At 41.1% G+C, this 14,171-nt stretch overlaps 1 protein-coding gene across 6 annotated transcripts in view; it reads right to left on the minus strand.

Moving 5' to 3' along the window:
- The window catches only part of cemip (cell migration inducing hyaluronidase 1), a 306,192-nt gene that overhangs the window by 9,523 nt on the left and 282,498 nt on the right, over nt 1-14,171 (minus strand). For all 6 annotated transcript variants that reach the window (XM_030725200.1, XM_030725199.1, XM_030725203.1 and 3 more), the window contains 3 exons: nt 11,380-11,560; nt 10,807-11,022; nt 7,178-7,389 (listed from right to left, as the gene is read on the minus strand). In XM_030725200.1, coding sequence (XP_030581060.1) covers nt 7,178-7,389; nt 10,807-11,022; nt 11,380-11,560 — 609 coding nt within the window. The remainder of the gene's footprint in view (nt 1-7,177; nt 7,390-10,806; nt 11,023-11,379; nt 11,561-14,171) is intronic.

A 14,171-nucleotide genomic window follows, 5' to 3' on the forward strand; every position in this document is an offset into this window, starting at 1 on the left:
CTGAATGCTTTAAAAATGTCACTGTAACTGGTAAATGGGCATTGCCACCATTTCCTTAAATTTTGTAGACTGAAAAGGTACCAATACAGAACTGACCATGCACATTATGCGTGTTTCTCTTCTGTAGCACTACAGAAGAGGAGCGAGCACAAAGCGATCAAATAATTATTTCCCTCAGTGTATGTATGTGTGTTTTTTTTTTTAATCTCCTCCTATGCAATAAGCATTGATGATAGATACACCAATAAGATTATCTTATTGTTTCCTCCTTGTAGGTTCAAATCGGTTTAACATCAGGAAGGTGTACAGCAGCATGAAATAACTCCCCTCAAATGTGCTAAACATAAAGTAACAAGCCTATTTCTAAAATATAAGGAGGAGAAAGTAGAGATATTCATGTAGAAGTATGCAACTTTGGTAAAAGTAAAGGGCTGTAAGAAAAAAAACTCAAGTAAAGCAGTTTTTGTTCGTCCCACCTCCATTAGAGAGTAAGATGCAGGATCACCAGTTTATCACAGGGCTCAGTGGTGCAGTGGTTAACACTCTCACCTTACAGCTCATAGATATGCACTGGCAGTCAAATATGACACACATTCTTCAACTTACACACTGCAGGAGGTGGCTGATTCCTAGTCATTTGTGTGCAGCACACAGAATGCATGTTATTTGCATTCTTACTGAGTACCATTGCATGAATGACTATTCTGTTGAATGCTTGAGTTAATATTCAGGATATGACTACATAAAGCCATGCACGCTGTTTACCAATCATCAGTTCCCTATTCTGTTCCAGAGAAAATCATATAAACCGATTCATCAAAGTTAAAAACTCTGACCTATTTGCTCAAAAGCTTCTTTAAAATGTGTCTGCTAAAAGACTTCATGACCATATTTAAACAACAACAAAAAAACTCTACTTCAGTAAATCAAAGCCAGACCAAAAACATCATTAAACTAGTCTGCAAGTTTACCCCCAGAACAGAGGTCTTGAATCAAAAAAATGAACATTATGTCTTTCAGACTTTTTTTACAGGATATCCACCTCACTTGCTACACTGTGACCTGTAGATGGGGCCACTGGTCTTTGTGCAATCAGTGGAAATTCTTTGTCTCATGACAGTCCTGTTTTGACTTGCGGAATGACTGACATTCTTGAAATAACAAGCAGCCTTTATGCAAGTTAAATAGCTCAGAGCCACAGCTGAAAGCTGAAAACCAGCTGAAGGGAGGAGGCCAAAGCACAAAAAGAATCTTTTTCTATTTCTGCAGTGAATTGTTGGAAATAGACAGTGGAAGCTGAAGGAGCCAATGATCTCCATGAGTTTCATTCAAATTAATAATTAATAACTACAAGCAGGTGTCAAGTTTCAAAACAAAATCAATCTGTTCAGCTAAATTCCCATCATGTTAACATTTGTTTAATTCCTTCATCTTTCTGGGTTCTTTCAAAAAATCCAACAAACATTGATACATCAATATACCTGAAAAGGTGACATTTAAGGAAATTTGAAACTGCTGGCTAAGGCTAAACATAAATTTGGAAAGACCCGTGATAACCATTTTTTCTTCACTCTCCTCTTTTAACTCTATGTGTTTATACACCACTCTGCATTTAATCATTAGTTATCCTTATAACAACACTGCATTGTGTTGTGGAAGCACCATTGTGTTTTCTGTCCTTAATCGACTCACTTGCAGCATGGCTTCTTCTCCTGTCCCTCCTCTGCACTTTCCTGCTCTGTGTGTGTGTCAGATGTTTAGTTACTCCTTGGCCTCCTTTAGCAGTAAAAATAAATGTAGCCTGTTTGTAGCTTTGGTGGCCAGGCTCAGTGAATTGGAGAGCTGGCTCCGCACCCTGGAAACTCTGGTAGCCAGCCAAGTCCCTGTAGTCGGTGCAGACCAGGGTTATAATAGTTTTGGATTTCACATTATAGTTATGTTTTATGTTATTTTAACTTTTTTCCCTCTAATTCAGTTTGTTTTAGTTAGTTTTCAGAGTGGTTTTGGTTTAATGCTTAGTTTTAGTATTAGTTTTTCATACTTTTCATGTAAGCTGCAAGATTCAAGGTGCAAGAGTAACTATTGTGTAATAAGACTTCAAATTATACCATTACAGTTTTTCTCAATTGTTTACACACACAAATACTGGTACTTGAGACACAATGACTACAACAGGTAACTCATGCACCAACCCTCTGAACTAATTGTACTAAACTACAAGCAGAATTCCTGCTTTACACTGGAATTGCAGTTCTAAAACATACTTTTTTCAAAACACTACACGCAATGTTCTGCATTTGGCACAATTTTCATGAAGAAAATCTCTTGTTTTCACAAGGAACAAACTGCCATTCAAAATTCTAAGTTAACTGCTGTACTATGCACACTGACTCATCACATGGACAAACACCTGTCATAATGTCTTACAATTAGCAATCAGAGTTTTAGCATAAAAAGGCAACAGGTGAGCTCTTCAGTTTTGGTGACAACAATGACAACATTGGAAACAGAGCCAGAGCCAGAGGAGTGAGAGTAAGAGGACGAGGACTGTAATCCGAGCCACTTTAGTTGACTATGTGGACAACCATAGTCTAACAATGAGGGAAGCTGGGCAAAGAGTACAGCCAAATTTGAGCAGGTACACTGTAGCATCCGTCATCCGGACTTTCCAAAATGAGAATAGGTAAGAAATCTACTCTCACTAGAAAACTGCAGTACTGCGTATCAATACAGTACTCAATGCGTACAGTAGTACAGCATTCCCTGTGGACTGTTCTGTAAGACTGTAAACATAAAGTATGTTCCAAGTATTTGGGAAATGTATTCCTACTTTGTATTCCTAAACAGTATTTACATTAGTCTACTATTTTTATTGCAGAACTGAAAGATTACCAACACAAGGTGGACAGAAAAGTCTTCTGTCTCCTGAACAGGAAACTGAAATCATGAACATGGTCCTAGAAAATAACGCCATAACATTACGGCAAATACAAAGAAGAATAATAGAGAACAATGAGATATTTCAAAATATTGATAGGGTAAGCTTATCAATGCTGGACTGTGTCTTGCACAGAAATAATCTGAGGATGAAGCAGGTCTACAGGGTGCCACTGGAATGCAATTCAGAAAGCATCAAAGAACTGTAATATAACTATGTGCAAGTAAGTCCTATACAATCCCACAATTGATGCATCCTCTCAACACTGTATTAATAATACATATTTCAGTACCACAATAGTGGTCACTATTGTGAAGCACTCCATGTCTATTTCTGTGTGTTACAGAGAGTCCTTGAGCTAGAGGTGTCTGCAGTGGAGCACCAGTTCATCTTCATTGATGAGGTTGGAGTCAACCTCACAAAAAGATGAAGGAGGGGAAGGAATATCATTGGCCAGCGTGCCATTGTTGAAGTCCCTGACCAGTGCGGAGAGAACATCACAATGTGTGCAGCGATTACCCAACACAGCATCATCCATCACCATACTACCCTTGGCCCTACAACACTGCCCATCTGATCACATTGCTGGTTCTTGTCAATGTCTATTCATATGATGGTTTCTGTGTCATCTGAAAAGAAACTACAATTTTAAGAAGAGATAACATTGTTTGAATGTAAAGTTTCATTTTGCAGGAGAATTGAAGGGGTTTGCCCATTGTGTGTGTTTATTGATTTGTATGTAGAGTTCTGAGAGTATGAGGCGTGCTTTCAGAAAATGTGTGTAAACAAGAGAGAAAAACTGTAAAAAGAAATTGTATTCAACAACCAACTGTTCACAAGATAGCAGCATCATGTGCTAAATGCATGTAATATTAAGGACACACATGGTCATCATGAGACATCAAGAGGGAGCAACATAAAGAAAAATTCAATAAACTTAAACTCCTAATAAACTCTTATCTCAAAATATGTATTTCAAAAAGGTACAACTTTAGCTCTATGTGGTTTATAATATCAGAACACAGCGAAACATAAACAAGTACAAACTGAGCATTTGAAGAAATCAAAGGTCAAATACAACTTTTCAAGTTTGTGTGTGTTTGTATTTGTATGTGTCACACAGGGGTGTGGATATGCCAGTCTCAATAAACATTTATCAATGCCGTGTTTCTGTGTCTTAACTAGCCAGCAGTTATTTTTCGCTGATAATGGTCCATTATGGTTGTCACCTTGCTGCATGGCTGCAGTGCTGGTTCTGTTGGAGCTGCTCAGAGAGGTCTTAGATACACGACCTGGGGTGAAAGTAGTTTTAAATTCTTGACGGTACTATGAAAAAAAAACGTGTGTGTGTGTGTGTGTGTGTGTGTGTGTGTGTGTGTGCGTGTGTGTGTGTGTTTTTATACATATATATATATATATGTAAACTTTCTCAAACCTCAATCCCCTTGGATTGAGGTTTGAGAAACAAGCACTGTGTTTTGGAGGTAAATGCACTCTCATGTAGCGTAAATGAAATCACGGTTATATGCCGTGTTTTCAAGCTGTGCTGTGTTGTCGAAATTGCATTGAGGAATAACATGAAACACAATTAGTTAATCTCTCTTTGCTTTTAATTGGGATATTTTGTAATGAGCATACAGACATTAAACGTAGCCTTTTAAAGGCTGGCCGATTTAAACACTGGCCGTTGATGAAAGCCTCAAGCTCCGAGGGGAGAGAAGCTAGGGAATTGAGGCTCCAGCCTCAAACATTTCAGAAACAATTTGAAATGAAAAAAAAAAAAGCTACACTGCCTGGCCAAAAAAAAAAGTGCCACCTGGATTATGATCTGTGGTTGTTGCAGTTGGTCAGGTCTAGGTTCAGCACCATTATGTGCTCAAAGAATGAGGTCAGCTGACTCCCTGAATATACTGAATGACCAGGTTATTCTATCAATGGATTTTTTCTTCCCTGATGGCATGGGCATATTCCAAGATGACAATGCCAGAATTCATTGGGCTCAAATTGTGAAAGAGTGGTTCTGGGAGCATGAGACATAATTTTCACACATGGATTGGCCACCACAGAGTCCAGACCTCAACCCCATTGATAATCTTTGGGATGTGTTGGAGAAGGCTGAAGTGGTCAGAATCTACCATCATCACTGCAAGATCTTGGTGAAAAATTAATGCAACACTGGATGGAAATAAATCTTGTGAGATTGCAGAAGCTTATCAAAACAATGTCACAGTGAATGCACGCTGTAATCAAAGCTAAAGGCGGTCGAACGAAATATTAGTGTGTGACCTTTTTTTTTTTGGTGGTGACTTTTTTTTTTTTTTGGCCAGGCAGTGTATTTCTCCCATCTTGACCTCTCTTCATTGGCTCCCTGTTAAATCCATTAAATCCAGAGTTGAATTTAAAATTCTTCTTCTCACATACAAGGTCTTGAATAATCAGGCCCCATCTTATCTTAAAGACCTCATAGTACCATATCACTCTTTGTTTTCAGACTACTGGCTTACTTTTGGTACCTAAGTTATTTTAAAGTGGGACAGCCTCTCTACTTTTAAGATTAGGCATTAAAAAAAAAAAAAGACCAGGCATAAAATGTTCCTTTTTGATAAAGCTCATAGTTAGGTCTGGATCAGGTGACCCTGAACCATCCCTTAGATATGCTGCAATAGGCCTAGGCTGCTGGGGGTTCCCGGGATACTCTGATGCTACTTTTCCACTGCTGAGATGCTGGTGCTCGTACCAGTGCTGGTGTCGGTTTCAATGAACCGGCGAAATGCTTAAGAATGGGCCTGCGATTCTGTGAACTGATCCTTTATGCATGAGTCTGGGCGGGTCCACGTCTGGACACGGAGACTGAAGGGCAAAAACGTGGGAGAACACACTCTCATTTCTTGTGCTGCAAATATATTTTACGGTCAAAAACCAAACTACTGCAGCATCTGTGTGGAGCAGAGAGGTAAACACAGACATTGATTATGAGCAAGATGACAAGTACACACTTTACGTCCTTTTATCTGTGATATGAACTGATACAATGCAGCAAGTTCAGCCATAGAGCCCAACCTAATTCACGGCCGTGAAAATTGCATCACTTTTCTCATGTAATACACACCATGTAGTGAAATAGCGGAAGAAAACTTTATGTTCAGACGGCAGAGTCACGCCCTTCTGCCGCTTTCGTCACGTTTTTGGTTCGAGTGCGTTCGCGGTGGAAAAACCGCTGAACGGTTCAAATACTGGCACCGGAACCCCGTCGGTGGAAAAGCAGCTGAGTGTTTCTTCTTCATTCAACTCTTTTCACTCTTGATGTGTTTACACACCGCTTTGAATTTAATCATTAGTTATGGTTTTCTTCCACAGTGGCCACCCCTCCCTGCACCTGGTTCTGCTGGAGGTTTCTTTCCCTTATATGGGAGATTTTCCTTCCCAGTGTCGTCAAGTGCTTGCTTATAGGGGGGGGGGGGGGGGGGGGGGTCATCTGACTGTTGGGGTTTTTGTCTTTATTATTGTAGTGTCTTTACCTTGCAAGACAAAGTGCCCTGAAGTGACTGTTGTTGTGATTTGGTGCTATATAAATAAAAGTGAATTGAATTGAATAGAATATTGGCAGCATGGTGGTGTGGTAGTTAGCACTGTTGCCTCACAGCAAGAAGGTCCCGGTGTTTCGAATCCACCATCTGTTGGAGCTCAGGAGACATATACTGTGTGCTTTTAAGTTAAGGCTTAAAATTTTTCAATAAAGCTGGTGACCCTTAACTAACCCTTATTTATGCTGCTAAAGTCTGTCAAAGTACCTCCCGTAATGTCAGAACCTCTCCTGTCTTTCCCTCTCCAGGTGAAATACACCACTATTGCATGGCAGTCACTTTCTTTATTCTTTCTCCATTATTTTCTTAATTCCTGTACCTTCCTGAAACTTATAACTCAGGTTCCATTAAAAGTGAGTTTCTCTTCTGATTGTAAAAAGTGTATTGCTAGAATATTGTCTATAATATTGTAAAGTCTTGACGGTCAAACCTGAGATGCACCTCAAAATCCACCCAACCATGTATTGTCTAATTGCCCTCATGGTGAAGTCACCTATGGTATCACACAGATGAAAACTGATGTGTGCACTTCATTATATATAAAGCAATAAGATGGTCCAAAAAATATAGACATCAGTGCTGTTAGCATGCTTTGAGTGAAAGGGGTGTTAAGTCTAAGTGTGTAGTCACAGATGCAGTTGACGTATCCACTGACTTGTTGAAGTTAATGAGCCAGATAGTGACCTCAGCAGGTGCCTCCTGGTCCCAGTGAATAGTGTAGCCTTTACCCAAGGTGATCACTGGCTGGAACTGCTGGTAATGTTTCCTCTTCCCCAGGGCGCCCTCTAGTATTAGGGGTCGATCAGGATATTCATCCCTCACTATCTGCATGTTAAGGTTGGCAGGGTTTCGCGTTTGAATATAGATCTGAAAAGAAAATGCATTATGCATAATATTATAGAAGTATCTCATGTTTAACATCACTAGTGTTGGAATTTCAGTTATTTTGTTAATTTAGCCACTCTAATTTGAGATAGAATGAAACTTGATTGTGAAAGATGGGGTGGGGGTGGGGTGGGGTAGAAGCCACAGCTGGAAATCATAATCTATTCTGTTTATTCAAATTGCTTTGTTCAGTCTCTTTAAGTTTAGTGCTGACAACCGTACCAATGGAACTCCAGGTCTAAAAACAGCTGAACTGCTCCAGGACAAGATCAATGTAACAGGTTGCTCTATTTGTTCATTTGGTAAATGGACTGGTTCTTATAAAGTGTTTTCCTACTCAAGCTCTCAAAGCATTCTGTACAAAATGTCTCATTCACCCATTCATATAAGCGCTTTTTTTCTACACCTAAGTGCTTTCCATCTAACATTCAAACTCCAAAGAAGACATCAAGAGAAAATTGGGGTTGAGCCTCTCACCCAAAGATACTATGGCATGCTGACTGGAGCAGCCAGGAACTGAACTAAAGACCTTCTGGTTAGTAGATGACCTACTTTACCTCCTGAGTTACAGCCACCCCAGCTACAGTTATTCAGTGTATTTATACATTGAAATCTTGTAATATTAGCAGAACATGGTGAAATACTTATAAAAGTCAGAAAGAATTCCCACAGATATGGTTCAGGATTCAACACTCTAGTGTCTCATTCACTTTGAGTGGAGTAACATCATGAATATGATGGATCCATTAGTTCACTTGGTTCATGCTACTGCAGTGTAAGTTGATTATTGTAGTTAGTACTCTGTTAGCTTGTATCATGCTAACTTCTAATAAAAGTTCCATTAAGTTCTCTTCTGAGTCATTAGTTAATGTTGATATGATGATTGCACCAGCAAAGATACCTCACCACAACATTAGGAACACTCCCAGTCAAGCACTGAAGCAATGCACATGTCTGTATCCTGACTAAAAATTGGACTAAACTATAGGACACCTCCAGTCGAACTATTGTCATTTGGGGTGGATTGGTGTGCATTGGAATGTATCCACATGCTACTGGGCTCTGGTTGCCACACTTCTGGGGTTCCAAACTGCTCTGAGATCCACAGATGGTCTGCCTGTGCCCATAAAGTGGGAGGTTATGCCAGAGTCTTGGCTATCTAAGCTGTGCACCAACAGGGTTAACTTATGCACTTGGCTCCCTTTTTATCTTATTTGTGCTGTCTGGCAAAGGTAGCTGCAAGCAAGAGGGTTTGCTGTAATTTTTATATTTTAATTCTGAACATTTTGGCTTATGGTCGTTTGGAAAACTAAAAAGTGACTATTATTATCCATCCATCCATCCATTTGCTTCCGCTCATCCTGTTCAGGGTCCCGGGGGGGGGGGGGGGGGGGGGGGGGGGTGCTGGAGCCTATCCTAGGTGTCATAGGGTGAGAGGCAGGGTACACCCTGCACAGGTCGCCAGCCTGTCGCAGAGCCAACACAGAGAGACAAATCTTCCACACTCACATTCGCGTTCTCATTCACACCTATTGGCAATTTAGAGTAGCCAATTAACCTAACCCCAGTAAGTGCATGTCTTTGGAATGTGGGAGGAAACCAGAGTACCCGGGGGAAACCCACGCAAGCACGGGGAGAACATGCAAACTCCACACAGAGAGCGGGAGATGCCTGGTCCAAGGTGGAATCGAACCCAGACCTTTCAGATGTTATTCTAACTGTGAGGCAGCAGTGCTAACCACTGTGCCACCATGCTGCCTATTATTATTATTATTATTATTATTATTATTATTATTATTATTATTATTATTATTATTATTATTATTATTATTATTATTAATATTAAGCTGAAGAAGGAGTCCTATCAGGCTTTGTTAGCCAGAGGTAGCTGACGGGTACCGACAGGACAAGCAGAATGTGGCTCGGATGGTGGCTGAAGCAAAAACTCAGTAAGGCCATGGAAAAAGACTTTCGACTGCATTCCTCTGGGTATCCTGTGGGAGGTACTGCAGAAGTATGAGGGGTTTGGCCCATTGTTGCGGGCCATTCAGGCCCCAACAACTGCAGCAAGAGCTTGGACTGTATTGGCAGCAACAAGTCAGACTCATTTCCTCTGGGTGTTGGACTTCGCCAAGGCTGCCCTTTGTCACCGATTCTGTTCATAATTTTTATGGACAGAATTTCTAGGTGTAGTCAAGTGGCGGAAGGTTTCCACCTTGGTGGCCTCAGAATCTCATCTCTGCTCTTTGCGGATAATGCAGTCCTGTTGGCTTCATCAGGCAGTGGCCTCCAGCTCGCAGTGGAATGGTTCACAGCAAGTGTGAGGCGGCTGGCCTGAGAATTAGTGCCTCTAAGTCTGAGGCCATGGTCCTCAGCTGGAAAAGGCTGGAGTGCCTACGCTGGCTAAGGGAAGAGTTGCTACCCCAGGTGGAGAAGTTTAAGTATCTTGGGGTCTTGATCACAAGTGAGGGAAGAGGAGAGCTGGAGACTGACAGACGGATTGGGGATGTGGCCAAAGTGATGCGGACGCTGCACCAGTCTGTTGTGGTGAAGAGAGAGCTAAGCATGAAAGGGGAGCTGTTGATTTATCAGTCAATCTAAGTCACTACCCTCACCTATGGTCATGAGCATTGGGTAGTGACTGAAAGAACAAGATTGCAAATGCAAGCAGCAGAAATGAGCTTCATTTGAAGGGTGACTGGCCTCTCCCTTAGAGATAGGGTGAGGAGTGCAGCCATTCCAGTGCAGCCAACTACTACTGCTCCTCCATTGAAAGGAGCCAGTTGAGGTGGTTTCGGCATCTGATTAGGATGCCTACTGGGCGCCTCTTGGGTGAGGTGTTCTGGGCATGTCCTACTGGCAGGAGGCCCCAGGGCAGACCCAGGACATGTTGGAGAGATTATAGCTCTTAGTTGGCCTAGGAATGCCCTGGGGTCCCCGGGAAGAGCTGGTGGAGGTGGCTGGGGAGAGGGAGGGCTGGGCTTCTTTGCTTAGGCTGCTGCTCCTAAAACCCAGCCCTGGATAAGCGGAAGAAAATGGATGGATAATAATAACTAGTAGTAGTAGTAGTAGTAGTAGTAGTGGTGGCAGCAGCAGGATTCTTAGCAGGACTCTTCATTTTCAAGAGTTCTTGGATACCCCACAAAGAAGTTTCACAAGCTAATGTACTGTATGTACCACTTGTACACAAATGAGATGACTGAAAATATAAAGTTCATTGAAGATTCCTAATTTCTCACAGTAGATGTTCATGAACTAATTTGTAATTTCAGATTGAAAGATGAAAATACACTGAATCTACCAATGCAAAAAAGTGTGCATCAGGAAGTAGATTTGTGTTTGTGAAGGTTATGTGAAAATGGATGAATGAGTGATTGAGTTTTACACCTGCTGACCCACCTGTGCATAGTGGCCACTGCAGATAGCAGCCTTCCAGTCAGGCACATCAATGCAATCAGGGTGACGAAGCAGCCAGTTGTCTTCTTTAACCAGGAAGGCTCCAGGATACTCACTGACTGATCCATCAATATCATGGAAGATGGTCGTCTTGTCTCCATCCATTTGCATTTTATTAAACCAGGGACCTGGCTCCCCAAAAAACACCCGAGATGTAATCTGCAAGAGAGGGATACATTAGCCTAAAGCCATTTATTGTGGCTTTTTGTGCTGTTGTGCATCACTCACATTCAAAATTCTAAACTTTCTAACTATTTCTCTTACCGTTTTTCTTCATTTTAAAAATGGCTCAATATTTGAATTACAAGAAAATTTAGTTAAAAAATGTTCAGAATTATAGATATATAGGACAAGAGAAATTGAATACATTTTTCTAATCACAATAGTATGTAAATACTGCTTTTGAATAAAGTACCACATCAGATTTTCCTATTAAATTAAACCAAGATTCAAGTTTCTAAAAGTGTGTTCCCCCTGTGTCTCTGGTTTTATGTATTGACACAAAAGTTGACTCACAGGTACGTGTTCGAAGGTGATGTTGGTAACGTTATTGTTGGGGCAGCTCTGCCATGAATTGTTGAGCCTGAAGCCAAAGGCACTGGTGTGCCTTCCATCTAGTGCCGTGTATTTCCTAAATGTACAGTTCTGTACATTGATTGGACCATCGTAGATCTGCATGCCCCGGATTGGAAAATCACTGCACAAAACACAGATGGACATATGCCATCATCTTGATGTTTGGACCCACATGCCAGCAGAGATGTATCATACGTTGGGAACAGAGGCTTCAGAAAATCACTGAACTGAAAAAAAAAAGGCACACAATTACAGCACCATGTGTTTGTTTGAGCCAAATCTTGAAGGGGCTATAAAGGGCTGTTTAATTTTCGTGTGCAGCCAGTTTCATGCTTGGCTGTATGACGCATGCGCTCTACATCATCAAAGAAGTACTTACAGTTAGGCAACTACAAGAAAAAGCATTGCACAAAATGAAAGAGTAATTTTGCTTTTGCACCAGGATTTATTTGGGTTTATAAAATTCAGGCTTGTGAAACAGGTTGTTATGAACTGGTTCTATAGTAACCCTGTTGGAGAACTGTGATCAAAATGCATTATTTTGCTATACTAATTGCTATGATGACTAATAAATTTGTGTGCTGGTTGAGGAATTTAAACTCAGTGGGGAAAAAAAAACCTTGGGGAAAGTAAACCTGAACACCAAATACATGGGAAATGGATTTACCAAAATAAAATAGAAAACAGCAAACATGGAGACAAGACTGACACAAAGAGAAGACTAAAGGAACAGGAAGTAAACATAAAAAGGAACTAATAAAAACTAAGACTAGCAGCACAATTAATAAAATAGGTAACCAACACCAAGGAACAGAATAATAAAAAAAATCACGAAGAGAAGGAAACACAAAACACCATTAACAGAAACTAGTAATTTTGATTCCATCTCAAAACCAAAAGAGGTCAAAAATCTGGGCCAGTGATCTCTGAACCATAACAATTTTTTTTTTTTTTTTGGCATTTTTGGCCACAGCAGCTTTTTGTTAGCAGTGGAGAGAGACAGGAAATGGGGGAAAGATACAGGGGAAGACACGCGGGAAAATTGGCAACAGGCCAGGACGCAAACCCGCCCCGCAACGCAGCATATGTATGTGGTCGCCGGCTTCACCACTAAGCCACCCAGGCACCTAAGAACCATAACAATTTTAACTGAGAACCCCATTGAGGCATAAGAATCATATAAAGGGCCTGGCATATTTTTAGATATGATTCAGTTTAATCAAAAATGTGGACTTCATGTATCTTTTTTATTGTTTAACAGTGGCGATTGTGCCGAAGCACCTGTTACCTGCCTTTACTTGCTGCGAACAGATGTTTAACGCCGAGCGTTTCACTGCTGAAACATCTGATCAAACACATTTTGAATTACTGTAATTCTGCAATCTTTTGTCTTATCAGAAAAATTCAAATGGTTTCTGAAAGCTGAAAAATTGCACTTCAATGTAAACTATTACACTACACTATTATGGTAAAAGTCCACAAATGGCAGCACCTTTGAAGTTAAGGGGCTCGCCTGCTTGTAAATAAAGGGTTAAGTTTTGTTATATCTCTGATTATGTTTATTAGTTTTCTTATTGTTTAGATTCTGAGTTTGCTATAGTTTTGAGTTTAGCTTGTTTTTTTTTCCCGTTCTTGTCTTCCCTGTGTTCTTGTGTTTCTGGTGTCTGTATCTTCCCAGTGTTATCACATGTTTAGATTCCCTCTGTGATCAGTCTCCTTTGTCCAGTCTTCAGTGTTATCTTGTTTCTATTTCATGTTTGGTCTCTTCCTGTTTTAGTTTGACAGTCCTGTGTTCCCTGTGTGTTGTGTTGAGTTTTGCTTCCTGTGTTTTCATTAATATGATTCTGTCCACCTGTTCTCCCCAGCGGTTTCCTTTTATCCCTCATCATTCCCTGTGTATATATTGTCTGCTTTTCCCTCTGTTCTCAGTTGTGTCCCCCCTCATGGATGTGTGGGTTTGTCCTGGTTTTCCTGTGGGCTAGTTAACTTAAGTTTGGTTACTGTGTTCCCTGCTTTTGTGATTATATTTTTGTTGGATTATTCAGTAATAAAACCACCATCAACATTCCATCCTGTTATGGAGTCTCCTTTTTGGGTCCACCCCACTTGTTACACTGCTCATACATGACAGCAGGACTCTTCTGTCAGCATACAGGACTATGCTGAGTTTGTGTGCTGACTCCAGTCAGATGTGGCAAGGCCTACAGCACATTGCAGACTACAAGACTACCACTAGCATCATCAGCTCCAAAGACAGCCTCCTGGATGATCTCAACACCTTCTACACCCACTTTGAGCCCTCCAGCTGTAGCACAGAGAGGAAGCACGCACACACCTGGTCTACCTGCCCCTCCTCCCCTCCCCTAACGGTCTTATCAGATCAGGTACACAAAACACTGAAGAAAATTAACCCCTTGTAGAACAGACAACATCCTTGGGTGGGCTCTCAGTGCATGTGACAGTGAGCTGGCTGATGTTATCACCTCCGTCTTCAACCTCTCCCTCCTGTTTCAAAACGGCAATCATTGTCCCCCTTCTGAAGAACAGCCCACCTACCGGAATGATTATAGGCCAATAGCACTCACTTCAATCATCGTGAAGTGTTTTGAGAGAGCGGAACTGGCCCACATTCAGAGGAGTATACCCGACTAGTATGCCTACCAACCCAACAGGTCCATCTCAGATCCTATCGCAGCTGCACTACATTATTCTCTCTCACTTAGAGAATAAAG

This window comes from Archocentrus centrarchus, unplaced genomic scaffold (genome assembly GCF_007364275.1).
Source record: "Archocentrus centrarchus isolate MPI-CPG fArcCen1 unplaced genomic scaffold, fArcCen1 scaffold_48_ctg1, whole genome shotgun sequence".
Taxonomy (NCBI): Eukaryota; Metazoa; Chordata; class Actinopteri; order Cichliformes; family Cichlidae; genus Archocentrus; species Archocentrus centrarchus.